This window comes from Balaenoptera acutorostrata, chromosome 6 (assembly GCF_949987535.1).
Source record: "Balaenoptera acutorostrata chromosome 6, mBalAcu1.1, whole genome shotgun sequence".
In the NCBI taxonomy this organism is placed as follows: Eukaryota; Metazoa; Chordata; class Mammalia; order Artiodactyla; family Balaenopteridae; genus Balaenoptera; species Balaenoptera acutorostrata.
In genome coordinates this window covers 93,204,434-93,227,981 of record NC_080069.1, presented here as the reverse complement: position 1 = coordinate 93,227,981, position 23,548 = coordinate 93,204,434, and the positions used below count along the sequence as shown (strand labels likewise).

The 23,548-nt window shown below is 36.2% G+C and overlaps 1 protein-coding gene across 6 annotated transcripts in view; it reads right to left on the bottom strand.

Annotated features, from left to right (window-relative positions):
* STX17 (syntaxin 17) overlaps nucleotides 1-23,548 on the bottom strand; it is a 110,199-nt gene that overhangs the window by 18,399 nt on the left and 68,252 nt on the right. For all 6 annotated transcript variants that reach the window (XR_009008749.1, XM_007197061.2, XM_007197062.2 and 3 more), the window contains exons 4-6: nucleotides 20,570-20,795; nucleotides 13,229-13,344; nucleotides 13,100-13,150 (exon numbers count right to left, since the gene is read on the bottom strand). Coding sequence is in view for 5 of the 6 variants with exons in the window: in XM_007197061.2 (XP_007197123.1) it covers nucleotides 13,100-13,150; nucleotides 13,229-13,344; nucleotides 20,570-20,795 (393 nt within the window). In the remaining variant the exon portion in view is untranslated. The remainder of the gene's footprint in view (nucleotides 1-13,099; nucleotides 13,151-13,228; nucleotides 13,345-20,569; nucleotides 20,796-23,548) is intronic.

Sequence of the window (23,548 nt, the reverse complement as noted above, 5' to 3'; positions counted from 1 at the left end):
TTCTCTAGTTAGGGCGAGCAGGGGCTACTCTTCATTGCAGTGCACGTGGTTCTCATTGTGGTGGCTCTTCTTGTTGCAGAGCACAGGCTCTAGGCACACTGGCTTCAGTAGTTGTGGTGCGTGGGCTCAGCAGTTGTGCCTCGTAGGCTCTAGAGCACAGGCTCAGTAGTTGTGGTGCATGGGCTTAGTTGCTCCGTGGCATGTGGGATCTTCCTGGACCAGGGCTTGAACCTGTGTCCCCTGCACTGGCAGGTAGATTCCTAACCACTGTACCACCAGGGAAGTCCCTCATCTATATTTTAATTTTTTCTAACATATCTGTTAGTTTTCTAATTTATTTTATTTTTTACTCTTTGTTATTGTTCTGCTCCTTTTTTTTTTTGCCACCCTGGACGGCTTGCGGGATCTAGGTTCACAAGCCGGGGGTCAGGCCTGAGCTCCTGCGGTGGGAGCTCTGAGTCCGAACCACTGGACTAACAGAGAACCTCAGACCCCAGGGAATATTCAACAGAGTGAGGTATCCCAGAGGTCCTCATCTTGGCACCAAGACCCAGCTCCACCCAACAGCCTACAAACTCCAGTGCTGGAAGCCTCAGGCCAAACAACCAGTAAGACAGGAACACAATCCCACCCGTCCAAAAAAAAACAGGGATGACAAAAAATATGTCACAGATGAAGGAACAAGGTAAAAACCTACAAGACCAAATAAATGAAGAGGAAATAGGCAACCTACCTGAAAAAGAATTCAGAGTAATGATAGTAAAGATGATCCAGAATCTCTGAAACAGAATGTAGGCATGGATCGAGAAAATACAAGAAACGTTTAACAAAGATCTAGAAGAACTAAAGAACAAACAGAGATGAACAACAAAATAACTGAAATGAAGAATACACTAGAAGGATTCAATAACAGAATAACTGAGGCAGAAGAACGAATAAGTGAGCTGGAAGACAGAATGGTAGAAATAACTGCTGAGGAGCAGAATAAAGAAAAAAGAATGAAAAGAATTGAAGACAATCTCAGAGACCTCTGGGACAGCATTAAACACACCAACATTTGAATTATAGGGGAGCCAGAAGAAGAAGAGAAAAAGAAAGGGTCTGAGAAAATATTCTAAGAGATTATAGTGGAAAACTTCCCTAACATGGGAAAGGAAATAGCCACCCAAGTCCAGGAAGCACAGAGAGTCCCATACAGGATAAACCCTAGGAGAAACACACCAAGACACATATTAAACAAACAAACAAAAATTAAATTCAAAGAAAAAATATTAAAAGCAGCAAGGGAAAAGCAAAAAATAACATACAAAGGAATCCTCCTAAGGTTACCAGCTGATTTTGCAGCAGAAACTCTGCAGGCCAGAAGGGAGTGGCAGGATATACTTAAAGTGATGAAAGAGAAAAACGTACAACCAAGATTACTCTACCCAGCAAGGATCTCATTCAGATTTGACGGAGAAATCAAAAGCTTTACAGACAAGCAAAAGCTAAGCAAATTCAGCACCACAAAACCAGCTTTACAAATGCTAAAGGAACTTCTCTAGGCAGGAAACACAAGAGAAGAAAAAGACCCACAAAAAAACCCCAAAACAATTAAGAAAGTGGTAATAGGAACATACATTCAATAATAACCTTGAGGGCTTCCCTGGTGGCGCAGTGGTTGAGAATCCGCCTGCCAATGCAGGGGACACGGGTTCGAGCCCTGGTCTGGGAGGATCCCATATGCCACGGAGCAACTAGGCCCGTGAGCCACAATTACTGAGCCTGCGCATCTGGAGCCTGTGCTCCGCAACAAGAGAGGCCACGATAGTGAGAGGCCAGCGCACCGCGATGAAGAGTGGCCCCTGCTTGCCACAACTAGAGAAAGCCCTCGCACAGAAACGAAGACCCAACACAGCCATAAATAAGTAAATAAATAAATAAATAAATAAATATTTAAAAAAAATAATAATAACCTTGGATGTAAACGGACTAAGTGCTCCAACCAAAAGACACAGACTGGCTGAATTGATACAAAAACAAGACCCATATATATGCTGTCTACAAGTGACCTGCTTCAGACCTAGGGACACTGAAAGTGAAGGGATAGAAAAAGATATTCTATGCAAATGGAAATCAAAAGAAAGCAGAAGGAGCAATACTCATATGAGATAAAATAGACTTTAAAATAAAGAACGTTACAAGAGACAAGGAAGGACACTACATAATGATCAAGGGATCAATCCAAGAAGATATAACAATTATAAATATTTGTGCACCCAACATAGGAGCACCTCAATACATGAGGCTAATGCTAACAACCATAAAAGGGGAAATTCACAGTAACACAATAAGAGTAGGGGACTTCAACACCCCACTTACACCAATGGACAGATCATCCAGACAGAAAATAAATAAGGAAACACAAGCTTTAAATGACACAATAGACCAGATAGATTTAATTGATATTTATAGGACATTCCACCTGAAAGTGGCAGAATACACTTTCTTCTCAAGTGCACACGGAACATTCTCCAGGATAGACCACATCTTGGGCCACAAATCAAGCCTTGGAAAATTTAAGAAAACTGAAATCGTATCAAGCATCTTTTCTGACCACGATACTATGGATTAGAAATTAGTTACAGGAAAAAAACTGTAGAAACCACAAATACATGGAGGCTAAACAGTGCACTACTGAATAACCAAGAGATCACTGCAGAAATCAAAGAGGAAATAAAAGAAATACATAGAAACAAATGACAATGAAAACACAATGATCCAAAATCTACGGGACTCAACAAAAGCAGTTCGAAGAAGGAAGTTTATAGCAATTCAATCTCACCTCAAGAAACAAGAAAAAATCCAAATAAACAATCTAAACTTACACCTAAAGCAACCAGAGAAAAAAGAACAAAGAAAACCCAAAGTCAGTAGAAGGAAAGAAATCATAAAGGTCAGAGCAGAAATAAATGAAACAGAAACAAAGAGAACAACAGCAAAGATCAATAAAACTAAAAGTTGGCTTTTCGAGAAGATCAACAAAATTGATAAACCTTTAGCCAGACTCATCAAGAAAAAAAGGGAGAGGATGCAAATCAATAAAATTAGAAATGAAAAAGGAGAAATCACAGATAATGCAGAAATACAAAGGATTATAAGAGACTGCTACAAACAACTATATGCCAATAAAATGGACAACCTTGAAGAAATGGACAAATTCTTGAAAAGGTACAATTTTCTAACACTGAACCAGGAAGAATTAGAAAATATAAACAGACCAATCACAAGTAATGAAATTGAAACTGTTATTAAATCTTCCAACAAATGAAGTCCAGGACCAGATGGCTTCACAGGTGAATTCTCTCAAACATTTAGAGAAGAGCTAACACCCATCCTTCTCAAACTCTTCCAAAAAATTGCAGAGGGAGGAACACTCCCAAATTTGTTCTATGAGGCCACCATCACCCTGATACCAAAACCAGACAAAAATATCACAAAAAAAGAAAATTACAGACCACTATCACTGATGAACATAGATGCAAAAATCCTCAACAAAATACTAGCAAACGGAATCCAACAACACATTAAAAGAATCATACACCATGATCAAGTGGGGTTTATCCCAGGAATGCAAGGATTTTTCAATATATGCAAATCAATCAATGTGATACACCATATTAACAAATTAAGGAATAAAAAACATGTGATCATCTCAATAGATGCAGAAAAAGCTTTTGACAAAACTCAACACTGATTTATGTTAAAAGCTCTCCAGAAAATGGGCAAAGAGGTAACCTACCTCAACATAATATAGGCCATGTATGACAAACCCACAGCAAACATCATTCTCAATCGTGAAAAACTGAAAGCATTTCCACTAAGCTCAGGAACAAGACAAGGATGTCACTCTCACCACTCTTATTCAACAAAGTTTTTGAAGTCCTAGCCACAGCACTCAGAGAAGAAAAAGAAATAAAAGGAATACCAATTGGAAAAGAAGAAGCAAAACTGTCACTGTTTGCAGATGAAGTAAAACTGTCACTGTTTGCAGATGACATGATACTATACATAGAAAATCCTAAAGATGCCACCAGAAAACTACCAGAACTAATCAATGAATATGGTAAGGTTGCAGGATACAAAATTAATGCACAGAAATCTCTTGCATTCCTATACACCAACAATGAAAAATCAGAAAGAGAAATTAAGGAAACAATCCAATTTACCATCGCAATAAAAAAATAAAATGCCTAGGAACAAACCTACCTAAGGAGGCAAAAGACCTGTACTCAGAAAACTATAAAACACTGATGAAAGAAATCAAAGGTGACACAAACAGATGAAGAAATATACCATGTTCTTGGATTGGAAGAATCAATATCGTGAAAATGACTATACTACCCAAAGCAATCTACAGACTCAATGCAATCCCCATCAAATTACCAATGGCATTCTTGAGAATGCCAAATAGCCAAAGCAATCTTGAGAAAGAAAAACGGAGCTGGAGGAATCAGGCTCCCTGACTTCAAACTATACTATGAAGCAGCAGTAATCAAGACAGTATGGTACTGGCACAAAAACAGAAATATAGATCAATGGAACAGGATAGAAAGCCCAGAGATAAACCCACACACATATGGGCACCTAATTTATGACAAAGGAGACAAGAACATAAAATGGAGAAAAGACAGCCTCTTCAATAAGTCGTGTTGGGAAAACTGGACACATACCTGTAAAAGAATGAAATTAAAACACTACCTTACACCATACACAAAAATAAACTCAAAATGGATTAAAGACCTAAACATAAGACCGGACACTATAAAACTCTTAGAAGAAAACATAGGAAACACTCTTTGACAAAAACCACAACAAGATCTTTTTTGACCCACCTCTTAGAGTAACGAAAATAAAAACAAAAATAAACAAATGGGACCTAATGAAACTTAAAAGCTTTTGCACAGCCAAGAAAACCATAAACAAGACGAAAAGACAACCCTCAGAATGGGAGAAAATATTTGCAAACGAAGCAACTGACAAAGGATTAATCTCCAAAATATACAAAGAGCTCATGGAGCTCAATATCAAAAAAACAAACAACCCAATTAAAAAATGGGCAGAAGACCTAAACAGACTTTTCACCAAAGAAGACATACAGATGCTCAACATCACTAATTATTAGAGAAATGCAAATCAAAACTACAATGAGGTATCACCTCACACTGGTGAGAATGGCCATCATCAAAAGATCTACAAACAATAAATGCTGAAGAGGGTGTGGAGAAAAGGAAACCCTTTTGCACTGTTGGTGGGAATGTAAATTGATACAGCCACTATGGAGAACAGTATGGAGGTTCCTTAAAAAACTAAAAATAGAACTACCATATGACCCAGCAATCCCACTACTGGGCATATACCCTGAGAGAGTCATAATTCAAAAGGACACATGTGCCCCAGTGTTCACTGCAGCACTATTTACAATAGCCAGGACATGGAAACAACCTAAATGTCTAATGACAGATGAACGGATAAAGAAGATATGGTACATATATACAATGGAATATTACTCAGCCATAAAAAGGAACGAAACTGGGTCATTTGTAGAGATGTGAATGGACCTAGAGTCTGTCATACAGAGTGAAGTAAGCCAGAAAAACAAATATCGTATATTAACGCATATATGTGAAAGCTAGAAAAATGGTACAGATGAACCTATATGCAGGGCAGGAATAGAGATGCAGACATAGAGAATGGACATGTGGACACAGGCAGGGAAGGAGAGGGTGGGACGAATTGGGAGATTAGGATTGACATATATACACTACTATGCATAAAATAGATAGCTAATGGGAACATGCTATAAAGCACAGGAAGCTCAGCTTGGTGCTCTGTGATGACCTAGACGTGTGGGATGGCAGGGGGGTGAGGGTGGGTTGGAGGGAGGTCCAAGAGGGAGGGGATATAGGTATACATATAGCTGATTCACTTCATTGTACAGCAGAAACTAACACAACATTGTAAAGCAATTATACTCCAGTAAGAAAAAAATTTTTTTTCACAAAAATCCTTTGGAATAATTGGAGAAAGGACCACAAAACAAAATGAAGCCTGAGATCACTGATTATTTGAACTGTAATATTCCCCATCACCGCAATAACCAGTACTTGATAAAGCCTATCTCACCCTGGACAGTAGTCCACAACCGTTAAGGACATATTTACTGATATCAGGAAGCTTGCTTAAATAACGGCATGGAGATAAAGCAAAGCACAGACCAGTCCCTCTCCTGGGATCAACAAACAGTTGGCCCTCTTTCTTTTTATACCTTCTTCTTCCCCTATTTTGCTTGATTTGAATCTCAAATTTTGCCCATATCTTCAAATTCTATTCCTTGAGTAAGGAGGACTCAGTGATATAGTTAGACAATTATAGTTAGGCAGCAAATTGGTGTCAGAGTTGTCTATAACTGTCCATAGAATGCTAAACTAGACTCCATTCAGAGCTGAATCTGGTCACCACTTGTCCACTATGACCTTGGCTCTTTATGCTGGGCCAAACCATACATACATAACTTTATCCTGGTACAGCACACCAAGCTCCTAACAACAGTGGCGGCTCAGAAGCCTACGCACCACTATCTACCAGCCTTCCCTTTTTGCTTCTGATTTGCTTATGTTTGCTTTCATCTCCTAGGCCTCCCAAATCTGACCACCATTAAACCTCCTTTTTAACATTTGGCACCTCATATATGCTCTCAACATCCCTTTAAAAATGAGTTAAACCATTTATGAGGGACACTGTAGTTTTCTCAAACTAATGTACAGACTTTTCCCTTTTTAAAGGAAAACAATTCTCAAAATACTCTAAGAATATGTCTATGGATTTTAAGGAACACTGAATTAGGTTTCCTTATCTGCCTGAAAAAAATAACAGAATCTTAATAAGCAGTTATAGGAGCACCTAAGAGTCTGAAAAAAATGTGATTTATTAAGTTAATATTTGTCAAGTAGAATGTAACTTAGGCATTTGAAGTCAAAACTAATGAAGAATTGTTTTTCCCTTTGCTGGTAGTTGTGCAGTTTAATCAATGTGCTTGGAAAGCTACAGGTTTAAGAAGCTAATGCCAAAATTCCAGGTATGTTCCTTTATTCTTCACTCTCTAAATTCCAGCCAGCTTTCAAGGTCAGCTTTAGTCTTAGATCCCAACCAATTGAGCTATCTTGGTTCTGAACTCCAAAGATACATAATCTATATGCCTTAATTAACATGCAATCATATACAGAGAAAAGCCCAGAAACAAACACACAAACACTATGATATACAGGCAGAGTATACTGGCCTACAGTAGGCAATAAACAGAGAAGGTAAGTATGGTGTTGACATTAGGAGATTTTAGTAATAGGAAAGGGACTATAGGAACTATAGTACTAAAATGTCTAAAGGTATTGGTGGTGGCAAAGCAGAATACCAAGCAAAGAGGGAATCTAATAAGGGAGGGACAAAAGAAAGAATGCAGTGGGTCAGTGTGGTAGGGAAGGGAGTGGGAAATAATAGAAAATATCTCATGGAGTCTTCCCACCAATTTACAAAGCTAGTGTTGTTAACATCCTCAAGGTCGCACTGGTAATAAATGGAGGAATCTGATCTAATTTATTACAACCCAGTTTTTATGCATCGGGACTAAAACTTGATTATAAAAACCATAAGGAATAAGACAAAAGGTAGAGACAAAACTGGACTAGTAGCAGTGGTGATGTGCTATTGAGCGAATGGCCCAGAGTTCTTCTAATTCCCCTTGACTAGAAATAGGGCTGGTTCCACAGTTACAGGAATAGAAGAGGACACCTGAGCAATAAGGTTGAAGAAAAAAAGCATGGTGCCTAGTAGATATTAATTTATTAACATTTATTGGACCACATATGGATCTCTCAATGGCTTTGCAAGTACTTTTATTATTGTGGTAAAAATATATATAAAATTTACAATTTTTAAGTGTACAACTCGGTGGCATTAAGTACATTCACAATGTTGTGTAACTATCTTGACTAAACTATAGGTTCTTTTTTTATACTATTCTCTATTCTTCATTGAGTTTGGCACAGTGTTATGCACATAGAAAGCACTCCATAAATACATGGTTAATTAGCCTAGATACTATCATGACCATGTGATGATAATGAGAGGATGTGGTCACTCTTGTTACGTTCCCAAATCATATGGTGTCTAAATGGAGTTTCTGTTGAGTGCTTGACAATGTGGTCATGAGAACTCACTCACCCTGGGAACAGTAATCAGGGGTTCTCCCTTGAGCTTTTGCCTAATAGCATTCTGTCTCATGTCCTTACACAGACTATTATAAATAGGACATTTGTATACAGCCATGGCTATACCCAAAGTTTTCCTGCACAAATCTTCCTCAGATTAGGGGTTAGGAGCTGCTTACATAACGTAATCAGAAATACAACTTGTTAAATGGCCACAAACCGTTAATTTCCCTTTCACGTGCCTATTCCACTGGAAGAGAAATGTATTCCTTTTGAATGAGAAGAACTTTGTACATGTTTAGTTTGTTTTTTGTATCAACTTTGAGGTATAATTTACATATGCTGTAACTCATCCATTTTATCGTGTACATATCGATGACTTTTGGCAAATGTAAGTATTTGTGTAACCATACATGTACAGATTTTACAAAGTGCATTAGATCAGATTATGAATTATAATAATTGAATAAATCTTGATTGTAAAAACAACAAATATTTTGGGATTTATATTGTATTATTCCCTTTCATATGCAAATATATTAACAGACTGTACAGATACCTAATTCAGAAATTTCAAACATTTTGCTGCTTCTGATTTAGAAGCATTAAAAAAAGGAAAATGCTTTTAACAATTTACTGTACTCAATTTTAGGCATTACATTTCAAGAAAAAAATCCACAAACTAGAAAACAAGCAGAGTAAGTCGCTAGTACTGAAAAGCTGAGAAATCATATTCTAGAAAGAATACATTAGAGAATCAAGGGTTCTTAAGAGAAGAAAATATGCTGAGGTGTGGTAGGGTTAGGAAGGATAATGTTGATCTCAAAGAGTTGAAAAACTTGTTTTTTTTCTCTCTCCATTATGGTTTATTACAGGATATTGAATATAGTTCCCTGTGCTATACAGGGAACTATATTCAATAGGACCTTGTTGTTTATCCATTCTATATATAATAATTTGCATCTGCTAATTCCAAATTCCCAATCCATCCCTCCCTAGCCCCACTTACGCCTTGGCAACCACAAGTCTGTTCCCTATGTCTGTGAGTCTGTTTCTGTTTCGTAAATAAGTTCATTTGTGTCATATTTTAGATTCCACATATAAGTGATATCATGTGGTATCTTTCTCTTTCCGACTTACTTCACTTAGTATGATAATCTCTAGGTTCATTCATGTTGCTGCAAATGGCGTTATTTCATTCTTTTTTATGGCTGAGTAGTATAGAGAAAACCCTAATGACTCCATAAAAAAACTACTAGAAATGATAAATGAATTCACCAAGGTAGCAGGATACAAGATTAGCATACAGAAATCTGTTGCATTTCTTTACACTAACAATGAAATATCAGAAAGAGAAAGTAAAAAAACAATCCTTTTTAAAATCACATCAAAAAAAAAACAACTTAGGAATAAACCTGACCAAGGAGGTGAAAGAATTATATGCTGAGAACTATAAAACACTGATAAAGGAAACTGAAGATGATGCAAAGAAATGTAAAGATATCCCATGTTCTTCTACTGGAGAAATTAATATTGTTAAAATGGCCATATACCCAAGGCAATCTACAGATTTAATACTATCCTTATCAACTTACCCATGACATTTTTCACAGACCTACAATGAATAATCCTGAAATTTATACAGAATCATAAAAGACCCAGAATTGCCAAAGCAATCCTGAAGAAAAAGAACAAAGCAGGAGGCACAACCTTCCCAGACTTCAGACAATACTACAAAGCTACAGTAATCAAAACAGTGTGGTACTGGAACAAAAAAAGACGTATGGATCAATGCAACAGAAAAGAAAGCCCCGAAATAAACCCACACGCCTACAGTCAATTAATCTCTGACAAAGGAGGCAAGAATATACAATGGGAAAAAGACAGTTTCTTCAGCAAGTGGTGTTGGGAAAGTTGGGCAGCTGCATGTAAATCAATGAAGTTAGAACACATCCTCTCACCATACACAAAAATAAACTCAAAATGGCTTAAAGACTTAAATGCAAGACTGACCCCCGAAAATTCCTAGAAGAGAACACAGGCAAAAACATTCTCTGACATAAATTGTGGCAGTTTTCTTAGGTCAGTATCCTAAGGCAATTGAAATAAAAGCAAAAATAAACAAACAAGACCTAATCAAACTTATAAGCTTTTGCACAGCAAAGGAAACCATAAATAAAAATGAAAAGACAACCTATGGATTAGGAGAAAATATTTGCAAACAATGCAACCAACAAGGGATTAATTTCCAAAATATAAAACAGCTCACACAACTCAGTAACAAAAAAACAAACAATCCAATCCAAAAATGGGCAGACGACCTAAACACATTTCTCCAAAGAAGACATGCACATGGCCAATAGACACATGAAAAGATGCTCAATATCGCTAATTATTAGAGAAATGCAAATCAAAACTACAATGGGGTACCACCTCACACCGGTCAGAATGGCCATCATTAAAAGGTCTACAAATAACAAATACTGTAGAGGGTGTAGAAAAGGGAACCCTCCTATACTGCTGGTGGGAATGTAAATTGGTACAGCCACTCTAGAAAACAGTATGGAAGTTCCTCAAAAAACTGAAAACAGAGTTGCCATATGATCCAGCAATCCCACACCTCTGCATATATCTGAAGAAAACTGTAATTTGAAAAGACACATTCACCCCAATGTTCATAGCAGCACTATTTACAATAGCCAAGACATGGAAGCAACCTAAATGCCCACAGACATAGTATCATGTCATCTGCATACACTGACAATTTTACCTCTTCTCTTCCAATTTGGATATGTTTTATTTCTTTGTCTTGTCTGATTCCTGTGGCTGGGCCTTCCAACGCTATGTTGATTAGAAGTGGTGAGAGTGGGCATCCTTGTCTTATTCCAGATTTTAGTGGGAAGGCTTTCAGCTTTTCACCACTGAGTATTATGTTGGCTGTGGTGAAAAACTTTTATATGGTAAAAAGACCAAACTTTTTCAGGATATGGCTCCAGAGGGCAAAAGTACTAGAGGGGAGTTATTAAGGGTAGAGTTTACTTTACATACGAAAAAACTTCTAAGAGTTAGAGCCTCCAAATGGAATGGTTGTATCCTTGCACTGTTATTGTTCAAAAAGAGGCAAAAGACCATCTATTTGAGAAGTTGGGGCAAGAGTAGAAGGATTAGATTAGTAGGCCTCCTAAGTCCTTTCCAATTCCAATTCTGAGATTGTGTGATCTAGGAACTTCTTCTAATTTAAAGCCAGATATCAGGGAAACCATAACTCAAAGATGTACAACCCCTAAATCATGGTTTGACCAAGAACAATGAACTAAACCCAGACAGAAGCATACGCAGAAACAGACTTGCACCTGTATATACATACGTATACACACACACACAAACACACACACACACACACACCCCTTCCCACAATTCCTGGGAAGGAAAAATAAGAATAACTTATAAAAATAATGACAAAATCTGTTCTATCTTTCCCACCAAATCTACTTTATGTTCCCTAGTCTATGTTAATAGTATCACTGGCTACCCGATTATGCAGAATAAAGCCTTAATGTTTATTTTCTTTGACTCTTCCATCTTCCTCCAATTCCTACTAAGTCTACCCCAGAAACACCTCTCAGCTGTCTTTTATCTGTATACTTGTGTTGCCATGCTCTCAGTGAAACTCCTGCAATTGATTCCTAAGTTCCTTCCACCTATAATCTCCTCCTCCCTAGGGCTATTATTCACACTGCTAACAGTGATCTTTCTGAAGCACAGGCTATCACATCACTCAAATCTGCTCAAAAATCTACTGGCTCCTTGATACCTACAAAGTAAAGTTCAAATTCTTTGGTATGGCCTTCAATGGCATCTCAATCTCCTTGCTTAGTTTGCCCATGGTATCTTATGCTTTGGTTACACTGTAGTTCTTGTCATTCCTGAAAGGCTATACCCTTCTCTACTCCATGTTTTTGTTTAGATGTCTTCAAATGCACCCCCTCATTCCCTCCTGTGGAAATTTTACTCATTTTCCAAGGCTCAAGCAAATGCTACCTATCTTGTGACACTATCCTTAATGCTTCTATGTCACAACCCCTGGCTCCCTCCCTTGGAATTAAACAATTCTCCTTGGAGCCAATAATACTTCTTTTCATACCTTATTTTTGCATTTAACAATAATGCTTGAAATTTCAGTTTTGGGTGGGTCCAAGCTTATGGCCACCCACTGTAAATCCTTAAAGGCAGACAGCAGGCTTCATTTATTTCTATATCCAACCTTGTCAGAACCCCAATACCAAGTACCTTTTGTATAAAAAGTGCTTAATAAATGTTTTTTTTTTTTAATTGAACTGGGATTTGAGGACAGTTAGACTTCTGTCCATGGCTCAATATCAGTCTTAAAAATTGTAAATTCGGGACTTCCCTGGTGGCGCAGTGGTTAACAATCTGTCAATGCAGGGGACACGGGTTCGAGCCCTGGTCCGGGAAGATCCCACATGCTGCAGAGCAACTAAGCCCATGCACCACAACTACTGAGCCCACGCGCCGCAACTGCCGAAGGCCGCATGCCTAGAGCCCGTGGTCTGCAACAAGAGAAGCCACTGCAATGAGAAGCCTGCGCACCGCAATGAAGAGTAGCCCCCGGTCGCCGCAACTAGAGAAAGCTCGCGCGCAGCAATGAAGACCCAATGAAGCCAAAAATAAAAAATTAATTAATTAATTAATTTTTAAAAAAAGAATAAAGAGGCTTAATTTTTTAAAAATTGTAAATTCTATTAAAATTCTAATCAGAAGCCTAGTGATTGATAAAAGTCTCTTATCCTATTAATCTAACATCTCTGAGCCAAAAACAGTTATATACTTACATTCACTAGGAGAGAGAAATCAGTGACCAGTTGGCTAAGTTCAATTAAGTCCTTAAAAAGAAAGAGAAAGAGGAAGTTACTTACTTTCATGCCTCACAGCTACCAAAAGGAAAATCATTTTTAACATACCGCTTCTAAGGTTTCCCATGATTCTGCAGCATTTTGATCTCGAGGAATTTCAGGCAACACATATATCTGAGTCATACTCTGAGGATCAGCTTCATCTTCAGTAGTGTGAAATGTTCCTGGATGAACACAGCCTCATGTTTAGAGTTTATCTGCTTTGTTAGAAAAACGGTAGAATGAATCAATTCCATAAAACAACTACCATGTGAAATGCTTACTAACAGAATTCAGGCTAAAAGTAAATTGATTATGTATCTATGGGCAAGTTAGTTAACAAATATTTTTTCTTTAATTATTCTACAAAGTCATCTAAAAAAATTGCTACAAATACTACTTACCCGATCTGAATAACTAGGGCTAGATGTGGAAGTAGCACAAAGTAGAACTATTCTATTTGGCCAATGTTCTATGAAGAGATACCCAGTAGATATAAGTTTAACACTTTTCATTGCTAAATCATTAACATTTCTTTGGCTATTTTAGTAATAAACATCAGATTCACAAGATTTTAAAAGTAGGGAAGTGATGTATTTTTAGCAATGAAAATCAGTCATTTTTGGTAACAATAAATTTGTCATCAAACTAACATCTCTTACCATATGTACCTTTTTGCACATATTGCCATCCTCCTTCTCCTCAGAGTAATTTTTCTGGCCCATGCCTCCATTGCTTCTATGTCTTTTCTGGATTTTAAGAAGTCATCAACCCATTAAGGCTTTCCTCATTAAACACTGCTATAAAGATGAATTAATTTATACTCCAAACTCCATCTTCAAGTCTTTCTTATTTCCTTCTATTGGTTTTACCAATCCATTCATTAAACTGGTATTTATAAAATGCCTACTATATGCCAATCAGTGCGCTAAGGTAAATCACAAAACAGTTCCAAGTCATAGTGGTTAGGGGTATGGGCCTAGTCAGAAAGACCTGGGTTAGAATCCTAGTTTGGCTATTTACTAGCTCTTTGACTTGGGAAGGTATTTCACCTCTTTGACTTATTTTCCTCATTTGTAAAATGAGGTGGTATTTATTTTGCACTGTGGCTGGCTTATCTATTAAGAACAAGTGGTTAATAGTTACTACTACTGTCACTGCTACTGCTGCTATTGTTAATGGAACTTACTATATAATGTGTGATACAGACATGCTAACAGGCAAGTTCAGTATAGTCCGATAAGAACTATGATATGGGTAAGCATGGAATGCTATGTGAGCACCAAAGAAAGGTATTTAATCTAGACTTGTGGAGGAAGAGTGGTCTGAGAAGGTTCTGAAGCTGAAGCCTGAGGATGAACAGAAATTATATAGCTGAACTGGGGCAAGGGTAGAGGGGGAAGGAGAAAGTATTCAGGCCAGGGAGAATAATATTTGCATAAGTTTGGGAACTGAAAGGAGTCAGTACAACTGAAGCATAGACTATGACAAGAGAAAGCAAAGGTTGCGGCTGGAAATCTAAGAGGACATCATTTACGGCACTGTAAACTATATTAAAGAGTTTTGTCTTTCTCTTAAGATCAATATGGAACTTTTAAAAGCAGTGGGAGACTATTGGGAAGCTGAGGGTGCCATGATCAGATTTCAGATTTAGAAAGGTAACCACAGCTGTAGTGTGACAACAGATTAAGGATGGAGTTGAAAGGTGAAAACTTAAAGAGTGAAAAACCAGTTGGGAGGCTTTTCAATGTGTCTGGTGCAAAATGATGATGGTGTGCTCTAGGACAGTGGCAGTGGAAACGGAAAGAAGAGATCTGAAGGTCTACTTCCCTTTGTCTTCCTTACTGCAAGCTCAAAACACCTACCACTTTAATATTTTCTGAGCACCCATTATGTATTGTGTTGAGTACCAGGGATAAAAAAGTGAATACAAGGGCTTCCCTGGTGGCGCAGTGGTTGAGAATCTGCCTGCCAACGCAGGGGACACGGGTTCGAGCCCTGGTCTGGGAAGATCCCACGTGCCGCGGAGCGACTAAGCCCGTGAGCCACAATTGCTGAGCCTGCGCATCTGGAGCCTGTGCTCCGCAACAAGAGAGGCCACGACAGTGAGAGGCCCGCGCACCGCGATGAAGAGTGGCCCCCACTTGCCGCAACTAGAGAAAGCCCTCGCGCGGAAACAAAGACCCAGAACAGCCATGGATAAATAAATAAATAAATAAAATTAAAAAAAAAAAAAAAAGTGAATACAAAGTAGCTGCTCTCAAGGAACTTATATTCTAGCAGAGAAGACATACAAAGAGACAATCCTAAAACAATATGAGAGTGCACTGATATCTAGATAAATATAGATACATATAGTATTTATGGGAGTTTCAAGCTGGGGATGGCATCTGACCTAGTTTGGTGTGGTGTGCACCAAACTAAAAAAGGTGATCTTTTCTACTGGCCTAAGAAGATAGGAATATAAATTCTCGGTGAAGAGACCAGCATGAAAAAGGTCCTCAAAAACAAAACAAAACAAAAAAAACCCCAATATAGCTTAATATAAAATCAGCAGTCTGGTCTTGTCAGCATAAAGTAAAAGACATACAATATAGAAGTGGTATTTTATAAAACTGCATTACAAACAAAAACAAAAACAAAAACAAACTGCATTACTATTTTACTTTCAAAATTTGAGAATGTTTTACCTCTTGAGGAAAAAAAACCCATTTGAACTGTTTAGAAAGGGCACAGTCAGTTGATTAAAAGTTAATTTGTAGGCTTATTAGAATTGACAGTGTTCTTTTAATTTTGAATCTTCACTGAAATGAATACATTTCCCTACCTTAAAGGAAGAGCAAAAACATCAAATACAGAATATGCTTTACATTACAACATACAGCAAATATCCAACATTTTAAAAGCTCTGATTTTTACAAATGCTTAAAAGAGTAATTTACCCTATGTCTTAAGTTATCACATAAAAATACTTCTCACTTCAATCAAAGTAATTACTCTAAGATCTTTCTTCTACTTAATATTGCTTTTGTAATAAGAGCTCCCAACTTCTTTAATAGGATGATGAATAGTGATAACTGTTATCATTAACAGAACAAATGTAAAGCAGAACTTTATAAACATAACACCACTCAAAAGATTTTTTTTAAGCCATAATCTTCGTTCTGTTAGAGAAGATTCCAATGAAATATGCCAGGATATATAACAAAATAATTATTATTATCTTGATTACATAAATTCTTGATCTAAAAAATGAAGGGATGGGAAATGTTTGACATTTTAAGCAAACACAAAAGATTTCCCTCAGTGAAAAAATAAAAAATGTTTAAGTCATTTATGTTTCACTTGAAACCAAACTGCGTATGCATCTTAGTTCAAATGGAGTCTTAGAACAAAGAAATCTGTTCTCTTCCATGGAAAATCCTGCTGTAAACTTACAACTCGGAACATCACTAATCAATTCGAGGCGTGACTAACAACTGAGAAAGGAATCTTTTAATTTCTACAACTTCCGTAATTCATTTATTCCAGCTTGTATTAAAAATCACTATATCTCAGTGATCATCCATTGACTTTGAACTTTTACAAGTTGCTACAGACATGATGAGGCAAAACACAGAGATAGCTTATAGCTGCAGGAAAGATGGCTAAAGAGTTCTTATCCTGTCCACAGAAGTCAAAATTGCTATTGTTTTATATGACATAACAATCTCAGTTCCATCCACTTGCAAACAACTGCAAGTGTAAAGGGCACATGGACTATATGTATCACTCACCAGTGTCTTTCAAATTCTATTTATAAAACATTATTGACTATAAACTCAAATAAACATTAAGATATTTTTAGTTCATGTGAAAAATAAGTTTAACAACACGGACATAAGACTTCTCCCTTCTATGTGTCTAAACATATTCTCTCTCTGCCCCTCACCTTTCTCCATACATCACGAAGGGCAATGATTCTAGTAAGAATTACAACACAATATTTAAGGAATTTCTACTAAATTTTACTACATTAGAAAAAGTTCCATTATAAATCTAAGTTAATTTAAAAGCATTTCCTGAATTCTTTCATGTTCTAACAGCTTTAACATAGTGACATTATTTTACTGATCATCTACATAAACCTACCCATCGAAATAAGATGACTTCTAAATCATGGCTTAACTAAGCTGCAGAGGAGAATTTTTAAGAATATTAAAACCAATACAAAACACACCTTCTGAATAATATACAAAAGCATCTACATGATTTACAAAACTGTTCAATACAAGTGTATATATATACCTGTGATAAAATCTAATATTTCATTAAATTCAATATGCTGGTCTGAAGTTCCCAGAAGTTCTAAGGTTGGATTCTTTCCTTTTGTGAATATTTGTTTAAAATGTAACAAGATTCTGTTTCTATTGCACTGATGAAGTGTGTGTGCTGGATGGGGAGTAAGAAAGACAAAGATAGAGAGAAGCACTGGTTTGCTCTGTATGCCTTGATACACCTTTCTAAATACAAAACAAATGTGTAGGCTCATCACTTCTCTTGGTGGGAGGCAATATGCTAAAAATGAACTAGACACACAAGAGAGAAAGAAGGGAGTTTCTCAGATCAAGCAAGATCGGCAGAGAAGATTTGCTTTAGGAACTCTAGGAATCTGGACAAAAGAAACAGCAAAATCATCACAGCTTCCCCCTAAACTTAATAAGCTTCTTTCATTCTCCAGAGAACATAAAACATTCTATTCTACTTGTTATTTCTATCTGTAAATGAAAAACTATTTTTGTATTTTGATCTCAGTCATGGAAATGTGGCAACATTGCTTCTGAATCTGTTGATGTCTCCAACCAATTTATTTATAATCAGATTGAATTTTTAAAGGAAAAAGTATTTTAAGGCATTTAATGTCTGTGCAAATCAAACACATATTTTCTGTATAGGCTGTCATTACTATTATGAGTACCTAAAGCAAAAATAAGAAAAAAACAGAGAGCACAGGATAAAAACATGTAGAATGACAGAAAAGAGTCTACAGCTAGAAGAAGACCACACATGGAGCAAACCCAGTTCTTACCCCACTATTAACGTCTTATGTATTAGTTGCTCTCTTTCCATTATTCTTCTTCTTTCCCACCCTCTCAATTACTTGTTAATAATATTTATGGATTTAACACAACCTAGTAGAAACTTCACATTTGGTGAAATACTCAGGCATTGGGTGAGACAGTTAATTTTAACTGATTAATGCTGGCAATGGATTCAAAGTCAAAGCACAATCTGACCAGCAGACAGTTCAGAATTTGAAACTATACACACTGTTTTAGGTATAATTTAGGTATCTGATTTTATAAATAGAATGACTGTTTCAATTAAATCAGCACTAGATGCAGAGATTTAATTTTGTAGTTTCTCTCAGTGGCAAGTGATTAGTTCTTTAGCTAATTTGGTATTCCATGAATTGAGAAGTTTGAGAACCAACAGAGTTGGAAAACAAATTTCACCTATTTCTTCTCCCTCATCCTTTGGCTCTGCCCCAATCTTCTTCACTTCCTCCGTACACATGATTCCTCAAATTTTGCCAACATTTTTTTTTAACACCAGTCAGCTCCCTACAGAGAAAGTTAATTGCCAGCAAACTGGGTAAACTGCCTTTTTCTAACAATCACCCAATTCCTCTGATGACATATAAACCCAAATTTGTTGAGCCCGAACAATCCTACTGGTAGAAACACAAACAATGCAATACTAAAATGCAAATTAAAGCTAGAATACTTAAATAGAACTCAAAATTTTTGTTTGCTAGGGAATTGCTGGTGATAGCAATTCAAAACTAAATAGCAGAAGAGACTGATGCCAGTGACTCTTTCCAGAAAATCCAACATTATCAGTGTTATTACTGTCATCACAACTGTCACAATGTCTGGTAGATAAGATGACTCCTTAATCTCATGGAACTTATAAGGCCCAGTTTCTCTATACACAAACATAAAGTATAGGTTTGCACTACATGGTAAGAACAGCATTCAGCTGCATCATTATGGAGGTGATAATTACATATGAACAAGATGATGTAAACAGTAACTACAAACTATCAAAAAGCATTCTTCCCAAACACTCTTCGACCAAGGTTGAGTGCTAACATCTCCTTCTCCCCAGAACAACACTTTAGGCAGTGTTGTTAGGTAGTGGTTATCGACAGAGTGAAGTGATTAGACCACATCTGAAATTATAAAATTGTCTCTAAAAAGATGTTTATTCATTCATATTTCTAAAACATTTATTAATGGTCCACTATGTGCCAAGTACTATGTATTATGTGCTTAGGTACTAAGGAGGCAATAAAAGCAAGATTACCCAGAAACTCTGGATGGTGGCCTAAATGTTTCTTTTATTTTTAAAAAAAATTTCCCTGTAAAACTGGATCATTAGCACTGAAAATACAGCGTTAAAAATAATCTGGCTTTGGAGACAGGGAGTGATATAGGAGCCTCCCAACTCCTAGGTAAATAAAAAGAGGAAAACAGGTCAGCTGTAACATCTCTCAGATTGTATTCTAATTTGTAATTTATTTATACCGCATCTTTTCCATAAAGTTTTAAGGTGGCTTAGAACATATATAAACTGTAACAAGATGGCATAAATTAAAAAGAGAAACTCTAAAACAAAAATCGAAATACAAGGGCAGCAATTATAAAACAAAGCCAGGAAAGTTCAAAATTTTGGCTTTTGGCAATTAAAAAATTTAGATTTAAGTATCCTAGTAAACAATTCAAGTAGAGAAATCTTATTAGTTATGCCATTCAATACCCAGAAGAATAAAAAAGATTAATTGTTTTGAAGTACTACTACCTATTAAACCAAGAATTTTTTTCAGGGTTCCTTACACAGACATTATACAATGCAATCAACAATTATCAATTACATCCTGACAAGAGTTATCATGACAAGTTTCATTGGCCTCTTTCTTAGAGTATCACTTCATAAAAGTTAATGGCATGACCCCCAATGCAGACTTTTCTGGGAGATAGATCTAACATGCCCTCTGAAAACCAGAATGCCTAAACAAGAAGGATGCCTGCCTAGGCCACCCCTGCACCTGGAGATGAGGGAGGAGCACTCTGCAGACAAGGATGACATTCTCCTTAGGAAATATTTTAAAATTTATTTTTAATATATGCACAAATAGGTACTTGAAGCCTTTAAGTTCCTCACTATACAGCATAGCCTCAATTTTTTTACCCTGTAAAACTTTTAGGATATGCATTTCCAAGTACACTCAGGGTCCAAGAATTCAGCATACTGGACTAGGAGGTGATCCCTGGAAATTTATATATAATCTGCAATATCAATACAAGGAGGTAAACTTAAATAACTGCATTACTATACTATGATCAAGAATAAGACTTAGTACATTACCACCAACAGTCATGGATCTGGTCAAAGAAGGCTGTAATAAAGTTTCTTCATCATTAAATTGTTTCTTAAGTTCTTCTACAGATTCCAGATGGAGTTGAAGAAATTCTGCTGTTGCTGCTGATGCTTCTTCTTTAACAGGATCTATCATTCTCCTCAGAAGTCCAAGGTCATCTTTTTGGACTTTCAAACAAAGCTTCTCCATTTCTCGGATATTGGAGCGGAGTTGCTGTAAAAGAAAAAAAAATCATTAAAGCCACCATCTCTTAATATAAAATATCTTTATTTTCAGAGGTAATTTGTGATAATGGCTTTCAATGGAAATCAGAAGTATTCTCTACAACAGACAGTATGGATTAATACTTTTCTGTTTTTTCACGTCTCTGGCCAAATCCAGCTTCTTTAGAACTCACATCCTCATACTCTGAATTTATTTACCATTTTTTCCTTCATTAAATGTGATTATTACAAAGGTAACAAATGATCTTCATAATAAATGAAACACTGCAGAAACACATCAAGAAAGACTTAATGACTTTTTATTTTATATTGGAGTATAGTTGATTAACAATGTTGTGTTAGTTTTCCCCACTTCACCAATCCTACCACTTCTCTTAACTCAGTCCTTTCACATACTTATTGCTCATACAAACATAAGCACATACAGCCTTTCTTTTTATAAAAAACGAATTACATTATGCACAATAATCTACAATTGACAAACTTCCACACCCCAACTTAACAATATCATAATGGATATCCCTCCTGGTCAATGATTGTACCATATTCCATAGTAGTGATATAATTTATTCGATCACTCCTCCAGTGATTAAAGTCATTCATGTTGTTTCCAGTTTTTAGTTATTACAAACTATGAAACAAATGTACTAGACTATAAATCCTAATATATGGTAACAGTATATATTAGTGTTCTAGCATATACTATTATACTACATTTTGTAGGAATGATTCCCCAAAGTTAGAGTACTCACTCAAAGGATAATATGTATTTTTATTTCAATAGCTATTATCAGTTCTTCCCCAAGAGGCTTAACAACTCACACTACCACTAAAGTTTGAGTTCCCATTTCCCCATATACTGCCAGTACTACATTTTATCTCATTGGTGTTTTACTTTGAACTGCTCTCTGAAGTTGCTGGATTTTTATGTAATGATTTTCTCCGCTATTAAAAATCACCTATTGGCATAATTTATAAATTTTTCTCTAATGTGTTGATATAATAAATCATGGGCAAATTTCATGGTACAGAGCCATTTTAATATTTCTGAGATAGACCCTCCCTGGTCAATATATACAATTTTTTAATACACTGTGGGATTCAATTTGCTAATATTTTATTTGGAATTTTAGTACAACTGTGTATGTGAATGTGTGTATGTGTGTGTGTGTGTGTGTGTGTGTGTGCATGGATGCATACATGAACAGTGTGTGTGTCTATACTATCTTCACTAGGTTTAAACTTATTCTAACAGGTTTAAGTTTGTGCTAGCTTCATAAAATAAACTGGGGAGCTTTTCATCTTTTTCAATGGTCTAGAATTTGAAAAACATAAAAACCAATTCTTCTTTTACAATTAAACAGAACTTGTAAGAATGATCTATAATGCTTATTTTAAAATTATAGATCTCAGTCATATAATATTTTAAATTCTTTTCCCCTAATGTACTTTCACAGACACTAATGCAAATCCTGTACAGTAGACAGAACAAAAAGTATTGATTTCTTAAATTTTTCAACTGCCTACTTTGAGTGAGGTGATATGGTCCATATTATTACATTCCACATTATTACACATAGAGAAATCAAAACAAAATTTGTTCAGGATTTACTTAATTATCTAGCAGCAAAGCTCAGGTTAAAACCCAGGTATTCTTACAAGTCCAGCAACCTTTCTATTAAACTATAAGCATAATTCCTAGCTATATGGTACCTTAATACAATCTAAAGTATCTATTGTATTCTACTAAAATTAAAGCTAATTCTGAAAAAAAAAATAGTTTAGCTACCACCGAAAGCATCTTGTAAGATTTTGTGGGTGAATCAAAAAGTTGTACCTCTATCCTATCATGACTCTATACTTCACTTAACTTTATGTCCACTCTTACCACCCCCATGTGAGCTGGAAAACCTAAAGATAATTGGACTGTGGATTAAAAATGTGTGATACGTAAGCATTTTAGATGTAAAATTCATGGAACCCTAAGGGGCTTATGTGATCATTCAATTCAACTTCACAATTTTACAATATGAAAACTAGAGTCCAGCTGAACACAGTGGCAGAATTAGGACTACAGTCCAGTTCTCAAGTCCTGGAAAAATACTGTCTCCTACACACCATCTCTTGGCTGTGTGATTCCTTTCTGGACTACAGTTATAACTTGGTTATGTACTTGCTACATAATTCATAGAGGTATTTTAGGTGATGTTACTTTGGAGAAGCATTAAGAAGTTTCTGCAGCTAATGAGCATTTGCCTTTGACATATTCTTCCCCTCTTATAGAATCTGTACATATGTTACATCTCCAGTCAAATTATGGTGTCTAGCTTTAAGAACTCTTTATTACTATGGGTGAAGGGAAAAATGTTAAGGGAGAGAAAGAAAATACCCATTTAACTATAAAATCTGATACTATAATAACAAAAACACAAATAATGGCTAAATTTGTATCAACACTACTGTAAGTTGTCCATTATGCTAAGTGCTTTACCTTCTTTATCTTGTTTTACCTTCACAATTTATTTTTGAAATAGATATTACTGTTATTCTCATTCTACAGAAGAGAAAATTAAAAGCAAATTAAGAAAATATCCCAGTATTACACTTCTAGTAAAAAGTAAAGCCAGGAATCAAATTCAGGCTACAGAGCATGTGTTCTCAACAACTTTACTATATAGCTATACTATCCAAAAGAAATACAATACAAACCATAAATGCAAGCCATACACTATGTAATTTTAA